General features: G+C 50.1%; 1 protein-coding gene and 1 pseudogene across 1 annotated transcript in view; both read left to right on the forward strand.

Annotated features, from left to right (window-relative positions):
• Nucleotides 1-564: 564 nt before the first annotated feature.
• The window catches only part of PCDH12 (protocadherin 12), a 12,790-nt gene continuing 4,023 nt past the window's right edge, over nt 565-9,331 (forward strand). The window contains exons 1-2 of the mRNA XM_006922991.1: nt 565-3,794; nt 7,172-7,269. Coding sequence (XP_006923053.1) covers nt 915-3,794; nt 7,172-7,269 — 2,978 coding nt within the window. The 5' untranslated portion in view covers nt 565-914. The remainder of the gene's footprint in view (nt 3,795-7,171; nt 7,270-9,331) is intronic.
• Nucleotides 4,162-4,280, forward strand: LOC112472021 (annotated as a pseudogene).

Here is a 9,331-nt window from a genome sequence, read left to right on the forward strand (position 1 = left end):
GAGGGCTACTATTCTTATTCCCATTCACACTCCATAAAGGAGGTGGTGGAAACACAGAGAGGCTCGGTGACTTGTCCCACATGACCCAGCTGGTCAGCTGCGGAGTCACAATTTAAACCCAAGCAGTTTGGCTCTGATGGCTACTTTCTTAATTACAGCTGCTTCCCATGACACAAAAAATGGGTGATCAGGACAGAGTCAAGATTAAAGGTAGATGAGTACAGGAAAAAGATCAGAATGGGATGGGAATAATGCGGAAACACTGGAGACAGAGCATGAATTGCTCAGGAGTGGCCTCAGGCCTGTGCAGTAAGCAGGAGCTCAGGCTCTTGCTCACTTGGCCACACAGGGGCTCCATTTCCCTCAGCAGCCACCTTGCTGCGTGGACAGCACCTTCCCCATCTGGCCTGTCCCCGGAGCCCCAGCCTCATCTTCCTCAGCAGCAGGCCACTGAGCTTCACAGGAAATGCTCTCTCCCTAATTGGCATTGAAACTCACAGCCCTCCCTTTTCCTGTAGGTGGGGTTTCCATAGGAAAAAGCTGCTTCTCTGTTTCTCCAGCCACCAACTGTTTGGAAGTCAGCTCCCCACATCCTGCTCTACTGCGTCAAGTCCCTCTTGGACCGGCTCTTGTCCATCATTGGCTGGAGTGGACCGACGGGTGCCCCTGCACAGGGTCTGCCCTGGCGATCTTACTTCACCAATACTGGGACCTCTCAGATCTCTTCAGATGAAGATGGCCTTCCCTGAAAATCCCGCTAGTTCCATCATTATCTAATTATGGGACAAGGCTGTGTCAGCAGGTCTGGGGGCAGGAGAACAGGGCTAATCAAGCCCCCCAGGAAACACTGGAGGACTTCCCAGCCTTCGAAGAACTCTAGCAGTTTCTGAAACTCACCCATTCTGGCGGTAAGCATGATGCGACCTCTGCAGCTTCTGCTGGGGCTTCTGGGGGTAGGTGGCTACATGTTCCTTTCAGGGGATTGTCAGGAGGTGGCCACTCTCACTGTGAATTACCAAGTGCTGGAGGAAGTGCCGTCTGGCACGGTGATCGGGAAGCTGTCCCAGGAACTGGGCTGGGAGGAGAGGACTGGGCAAGCGGAGGCTGCCTTCCAGGTCTTGCAGCTGCCTCAGGCGCTCCCCATCCAGGTGGACTCTGAGGATGGCCTACTCAGCACGGGGAGGCGACTGGACCGAGAGCAGCTTTGTCGGCACCGGGACCCCTGCCTGGTTTCCTTTGACGTGCTTGCCACAGGGGATCTGGCTCTGATCCACGTGGAGATCCAGGTGCTGGACATCAATGACCACCAGCCACAGTTTCCCAAAGGCAAGCAGGAGCTGGAAATCTCCGAGAGTGCCTCTCTGCGCACCCGGATCCCCCTGGACAGAGCTCTCGACCCGGACACTGGCCCCAACACCCTGGATTCTTACTCCCTGTCGCCCAGTGAGCACTTCGCCCTGGATGTCATCGTGGGGCCCGATGAAACTAAACACGCGGAACTTGTGGTGGTGAAGGAGCTGGACCGGGAAATCCACTCGTTTTTTGATCTGGTGTTAACTGCCTATGACAGGGGGAACCCTCCCAAGTCGGGTACCAGCTTGATCAAAGTCAACGTCCTAGACTCCAACGACAACAGCCCCATGTTTGCTGAGAGCTCACTGGCACTAGAAATCCAAGAAGATGCTGCACCTGGTACTCTCCTCATAAACTTGACCGCCACGGACCCTGACCAAGGCCCCAACGGGGAGGTGGAGTTCTTCCTCAGTAAGCACGTGCCTCCAGAGGTGCTGGACACCTTCAGCATTGATGCCAAAACGGGTCAGGTGATTCTGCGTCAACCCCTAGACTATGAGAAGAATCCTGCCTATGAGGTAGATGTCCAGGCAAGAGACCTGGGTCCCAACCCCATCCCAGCCCATTGCAAAGTTCTTATCAAGGTTCTAGATGTCAATGACAATGCCCCAAGCATCCACATCACATGGGCCTCCCAGCCATCACTGGTGTCAGAAGCTCTTCCCAAGGACAGTTTCATTGCTCTTGTCGTGGCGAATGACTTGGACTCAGGAAACAATGGTCTGGTCCACTGTTGGCTGAGCCAAGAGCTGGGCCACTTCAGGCTGAAAAGGACCAATGGCAACACATACATGCTGCTAACCAATGCCACGCTGGACAGAGAGCAGTGGCCCAAATATACCCTCACTCTGCTGGCCCAAGACCAAGGACCCCAGCCCTTATCAGCCAAGGAACAGCTCAGCATTCAGATCAGTGATGCCAACGACAACGCACCTGTGTTTGAGAAGAGCAGGTATGAGGTCTCCACTAGGGAAAACAACCTACCCTTTCTTCACCTCATTACCATCAGGGCTCGTGATGCAGACTTGGGCGTTAATGGGCAAATCTCATACCGCATCCAGGACTCTCCAGTTTCTTACTTGGTAGCTATTGACTCAGACACAGGAGAAGTCACTGCTCAGAGGTCACTGGACTATGAACAGATGGCTGGCTTTGAGTTTCAGGTGATTGCAGAGGACAGGGGGCAGCCCCAGCTCACTTCTAGCATCTCTGTGTGGGTCACCATCCTGGATGCCAATGATAATGCCCCAGAGGTGATTCATCCCACACTCAACGATGGAAAAGCCAGCCTCTCAGTGCTTGTAAATGCCTCCACAGGCCACCTTCTGGTGCCCATTGAGACTCCTAATGGCTTGGGTCCAGCGGGCACTGACATACCACAGGTGGCCACCCACATCTCTCAGCCATTCCTTTTGGTGACTTTTGTAGCAAGAGACGCAGACTCAGGGGCAAATGGAGAGGTCCTCTACAGCATTCGGCATGGGAATGAAGCCCGCCTCTTTGTCCTCGGCCCCCACCTGGGTCAGTTGTTCATCAACATCACAAATGCCAGCAGCCTCATTGGGAGTGAGTGGGAGCTGGAGATAGTGGTAGAGGACCGTGGCAGCCCTTCCTTGCATACTCGAGCCCTGTTGAAGGTCTTGTTCGTCACCAGCGTGGACCACTTGAGGGACTCAATACGTGAGCCTGGGGCCCTGAGCACCTCGGTGCTGACAGTAATTTGTCTGGTTGTCCTGCTGGCCATCTTTGGGTTGATCTTGGCTCTGATCGTGTCTATCTGCCGGACAGAGAAGAAGGACAATAGAGCCTACAACTGTCGGGAGGCTGAGTCCACCTACCGCCACCAGCCCAAGAGGCCCCAGAAACAAATTCAGAAGGCGGACATCCACCTTGTGCCTGTGCTCAGGGGCCAGGCAAATGAGCCCGGTGAAGTTGGGCAGCCTCCCAAGGATGTGGGCAAGGAAGCGATGATGGAAGCAGGTTGGGATCCCTGCCTGCAGGCCCCCTTTCACCTCACACCGACCCTGTACAGGACCCTGCGGAACCAAGGCAACCAGGGAGTGCTGGCCGAGAGCCCAGAGGTGCTGCAGGAAACTGTCAACCTCCTTTTCAACCATCCCAGGCAGAGGAACGCCTCCCGGGAGAACCTGAACCTTCCTGAGCCCCAGCCTGCTTCGGGCCAGCTCCGCTCAAGGCCCCTGAAGGTTGCAGGCAGCCCCACATGGAAGCTGCCTGGAGACCAGGGTAGCGAGGAGGCCCCGCTGAGCCCACCGGCCTCCTCAGCAACTCTGAGGCGGCAGCGGAATCTCAATGGCAAAGTGGCCCCTGAGAAAGAGTCAGGCCCCCGTCAGATTCTGCGGAGCCTGGTCCGGCTGTCTGTGGCTGCCTTCGCAGAGAGGAACCCCGTAGAGGAGCTCACTGTGGATTCTCCTCCTGTTCAGGTACCTCAGCGTGGGCAGCTCTTGCTCTGGTCACCCCTGGACCACTACCAACAGCATCAAACATTGCTTTTCCCCTCACCAATACTCACTTTCATTCCTTAGGCTCACTGGGCACTTTATGCTGCATTAAGTACAGTGGTTCAGGGAATAGTTAGGGGTCAACAGAATTTAGCTGTGTGACCCTGGACAAATTATTTGCTGTCTCTGAGCCTCAGTTTTCCCACCTTTAAAATAGGAATGATGGTAAGAGCACCTGCCTTGCAGAGTTGTCCTGAGGATTTGACCAGTTAATTCCTATAAAGTACTTACTCAGGAAGCCTGGCACAACTAGACACACAGCAAAGGTAGTGTAAGAATATAAGCTTTGGTCTATGGCCAAGCTACCCTGAACATGCCTGATCTTGTCTGATCTCAGAAGCTAGGCAGGGTTGGGCCTGGTTAGTACTTGAATGGGAGAACATCTAGGAAGACCAGGTGCTATAAGCGAGAGGAGGGGAGAGAGAGAGTATAAGCTTTGAAGAAAGGCTGCCTGGGTTCGAATCCTGACTCAACCTCTTCCGAGCTGTGAACCGCAGGAAAGTTCCTCGGCTTCTCCGTGGAAGATGTCCATATTAATGGCACCCATCTCCTAAGTCCGCTTGAAAATGAAATGAGTGCACTTAAAGCCTCTAGAATAGTGTTTGGCACATAGACGGCATTCAGTAAATGATTATAACTTCTGCAAAGCTCTTCACTATCTCCACCTGGGCAACCTCCTTATGAAGCAGGCTGGCATAGGCATCATTGCTCCCAGGCTCAGGGGCTGCATTTGACTTGCTTGAAACTCCAGAGCCTGTTGGCTGTATCTACAGGATGAGGCAGTGGAAACAATCTTAGAACTTGGGAGTTAGGCAGATCTGGGTTCAAATTTCCACACAGCCACAAGCTGGGAAACCTTTAGCAAGTCCTCTAACATCAGAGCCTCGTTTTCTTTATCTATAAAATGGGGATTATGATGCCAACGTACCCTGTGTCTGTCTCCCAGGGGTTTGAAGATTAAATGGGATGATGAACGGCAGTGTCTAGAGACTCAGGATTTACTAGACACAAATGAGAAACATTTTCATACCCATATCCACTCCTCTGCACCTCAGATAATTTTCCGTATGCCAGGCTGCCCATCGAAGGCGCACTTCTTTTGGGCCAGGCCATTAGCTGAGGTCTCCTGTGGAGCAAGGACACAGCTTCCTTCTCCCCCTCTCCCCAGGAAGCTACCTGGAGAGGGCCCAGCCGCTTTCTTAGGAATCTTGCCCTGGGCTCTGTGCAGCCCCAGAGGTTGCCCAGAGCCATTCATTCATTCATTCATTCATTCATTCCTTTCTTTCTTTCTTTCCTTCTTTCCTTCTTTCCTTTCATTCACTCATCAAATGCTTATTGAATGAGCTCTTTGTGCCAAACACTGTGCTGGTTGTTGGTAAACAGAGACTGCAGAGAGCAGGCACTGTAGGTGACTCCACCAGGGTGATGAAAAGAAGTATGGCCATTTGGGATCAATTTGGGGGTAAGAGGCAGCTTGCCTAATGCTCATGTCTTTCTGGCAGCACAGTGCCACAGTGGAGTCAGATCCAAGTTCAAATTCCAGCCCTACCACTAATTGCTGTGTAGCCCATGTGAGCCTCAGGTTTCACATCTGCAAAATGGGTGTTACAATATCTCTTCCCTTGGGTTATTATAAGAATTGAATGAGATTATATACAATGTGAGTTATTAAGTGTTTGTCATAACCTCTATTAATAAGCGATTTATATACTTTTACTCATTTAATCCTTATAATCACAAACATCATATGACCTGGGTCTCATTATTATTCCCTTTTTTACCGCTGAGGAAACTGAGGCTCAGAATGCTTAAGTAATTCCTCAAAGCTTCACAGATAGAAACTGGTACAAGCGCAGATATAGGATTTGAACCCAAGTCCAGCTGACTCCAGAGTCTGGGCGCTAACTGTGAAGTGACCCTGAATGACAGCACTCAGCTCAGGGAATGGCACTTAGGGAATGTCCCTGAAATGTAGGCTGTCATAGGGAAAATTGTGGCAGGTGCCTTAGGAGGTGGGATCTGCACTGAGGCAGGCAATGGAACCCTGACCCTTCCAAGTCACACTGAAACCCCAGGCATAGCCACCTCCCCTTCCAACTCTCCTGCTGGGCTGCAGGGGTGGAATGGGCCTTCTCTGGGAGGAGTGGGGGTGGGCTCAGCAGGCAGAGGCAATACTTTTTAGAGTAACAACCCAAGCTTTAGCATTTGTGGAGCATTTTAAACTTTCAAACCACCTAATTAATCCTGACAACCCAGTGAAGAAGGCTGGTCAGGTATTTCTAGCACCACCTTAGAGATGAGGAAACTATAGTCTGAGTAGGTCTAAAAACCTGCCTGACATTATACAAGCTAGAAATGACCTTGAACTAGAACTCAGCCTCCTAAGCCTTGGTCTGTTGCCTTCTCCTCATAAGGCCTTGCAGGGTCTAGCCCTGCCATTTTGCCCAGCTTTGCCCTATTCTCCATCCATCTCCTCCGGCCTATCAGCGCATAGTGCCTTCTGTCTGGAATACCTTTTATCTCTCGCCCAGACCCTCACCCTCTTTCCACTTGCCAAACTCCTGTGGAGCTTTGGGGTTCTGCAGTAAGTGCCTGACATGTAGTATGAACTCAATAAACATTTACAGAAATAAATGAACCAGCTCCCCCCATTCCACCCCATAACCCCACTACAACACCCTGTAGCGAACGCTGTGTCTTGTCTTCCGTGGCAGACTGTGAGCTCCCTCGGGGCAGGCATTGGTCCCCATTCTCATTCTTATTCCCATAGTGAGAATGGGGCCTGGCATAAACAAGCACTTATGAAATACTTGCCAAATGAAAGGATGAATAAATGAATGATTAAATGACACCATTTTTGCCTTCTCTACAACGTAGTCTTACATCTGGACGACAAAAATTGGCTGATTGCTTGAATACTGCTGAAGGGGGGAAATAACTTTTTAAGATAATCCTTATCAAAGTAATAATGAATTTATGGTCAGGAAATGCCTTTTTCACTCCCCTCCCCATGGATACCTCCAGGAACAGGTCACTTGGGGGAATGAGAGTAAAGGCCTGGGCCCAGGGGGTCCCTGATCTCTCCTTCAGACACCCAGGTGGCGAAGCAGGGAAACTGCCTGCACAGGTCCCTAGCTCTGTCACTGTTCACCATCCACCATCCCCCATCTGATCGCACAAACATCTGAAGCTGGAGGAAAGACTATAAAAAGAAAGCACCGGCATTGAGGGAAACATCCGGCAAGGAAGTGTGCTGGGTCGGAATTGTGTAGAGTCAACAGATTTTTCCTGTCTTGTAGCAAATCTCCCAGCTGCTGTCCTTGCTGCACCAGGGCCAATTCCAGCCCAAACCAAACCACCGGGGAAATAAGTATTCGGCCAAGCCCAGTGGCGGCAGGTAAGTGCACGTAGCCCCCATAGGCTTCTCCAGCCCCCTGACAGGCCTCCCCTCACTCCTGCAGTCTCTGTGACAGTAAGGAAGGGTGAGCACATCCCAGACTCCTGCTCTCCTAGGAGAGTACAGTGGACAGCATCCACTCCCTCACCCCAGGCCACTTGGTTCTGGAGCAACTGTATTTACAGTATTTACAGGACAGAGTCACTAAGGAAATGACTTCATCCCGGAGGCTCAGACTATCTGTCCCCTGATTGCAGAGGTGCTGAGCTACAGGCTTTAAATCTGTAACTTTCTTCTTTCTCTCTCTTGACCCTTAAACATAATATGAAGGCCCTTGGCTAAGAACATGGGTATGTGGGTGTATTCCTTTGGGCTGTCTTAGAATTAAAGAGACCTCAAGAGAACATCTAATCTAACTCCTTGCTACAGATGGAGAAACTGAGGCTCTAAGTAGTTTGATCCACCCCAGCTATGTAAACTTGATTAAGTCAAATAAATCTCAAGGCCTCGGTTTCTCATCTATAAAATGAAGGTCACCACACTTCCTTGTAGTGATGGGGTAGGATTTAATCATCAAATGTAGTCTAAGCCCATAGCCCAGTGCCTGGCATATAGTAGGTACACAAGCAATGCTAAGTCCTTTCTTCTTAAAGTGACTTTGCTCGGGGTCATATAGCCAGTGAGTGCTAAAGCTAGGACCAGCTCTCAGGGCGCCTGACTCCTGGTTCAGTGCTCTTGCCATAACAACTTTTAGTTTTTTGGGTTTTTGTTTTTTTGTTTGTTTGTTTTTGGGGTGTTTTTTTTTTTTTTTTTGCAAATCTAGTGAGAGGTAGTATAGAGCAGCAGTGAATACTCAAGAGTCACATCGACCTAAATCTGAATTCTTGCGTTATCACTTAATCCATGGGGACCTTAGGCAAGCTACATAATCTCCACAAGTCTTAGTTTTCTCATTTGTAAAATGATAACGAGAAAACCTGTTACAGATGTGAAAGGTTTGATGAGGTACATATGCAAATCTAGTGAGAGGTAGTATAGAGCAGCAGTGAATACTCAAGAGTCACATCGACCTAAATCTGAATTCTTGCGTTATCACTTAATCCATGGGGACCTTAGGCAAGCTACATAATCTCCACAAGTCTTAGTTTTCTCATTTGTAAAATGATAACGAGAAAACCTGTTACAGATGTGAAAGGTTTGATGAGGTACATATACCCTGCAAAGCATAAGGCCTGACTTTTTCAAAATAATTGTTCAGTAACATGAACTGTTGTGAGTATTACTTGCAAACTTTCCACCTCCCTGCTGATCCCTTCGTAGCAACAGAAATGGCCACAGAAAAAAAGCAGAAAATTCCCCAGGCCTTAAAGCCCCTCAGGAAGACTTTCTATACGCTGGGAAGAGGCACCAGGCCTGTCCCCACATGCCAAGCAGTCCCAGGAACTGGGCTCCCTGAGGTGATAAGAAGGGTCTATGGAAGGGGAGGGGCCAGAGTGGAGACAGCTGGAGACAGGGTAGTAGGTTCTGAGCAGCTTTTGGATGACTCTCCTCAGCTGCATTCTCTATCAACCTGCTGCTCTTCTGGTCTCGGATTTGGCCTCAAATAGGGAGGAGGAAACATTCAGTCCACAAAGTATTAATTACCTACTGTTCAAGGTTCTGTTCTGAGCACTGGTGAGAGAACAGGGAATGAGATGACCAAAAATCCCTGCCCTTATTGGAGCTCATACTCTGATGGAGGAAAGGGTGGGTGGGTGGGTAAATGGATGGATGGGTGGATGCATGACTGCATTGGATCATCCAAAGTTACTAAACTCCTACTTTGTGCCAGGCAATGTGAAGGAATGAGAGGAACAATGGTGAGGAATCACATCAATGCATTCATTGACAGTTCTGTTTGCTAAGTGCTTAGACATCCCAGGCACTGTGCTAAACTCTTTACATACAATGTCTCGTTTTACCCTCATTATGCCCCATGAGGTGGGAAACAGCCTCAGAGTAGATAGGAGGGCTGGGATCAAGTAACGCAGGTGGTCTGGCTCCGAAGGCTACACCGTGTGTA

Source organism: Pteropus alecto, unplaced genomic scaffold, assembly GCF_000325575.1.
Source record: "Pteropus alecto unplaced genomic scaffold, ASM32557v1 scaffold78, whole genome shotgun sequence".
Lineage (NCBI taxonomy): Eukaryota > Metazoa > Chordata > Mammalia > Chiroptera > Pteropodidae > Pteropus > Pteropus alecto.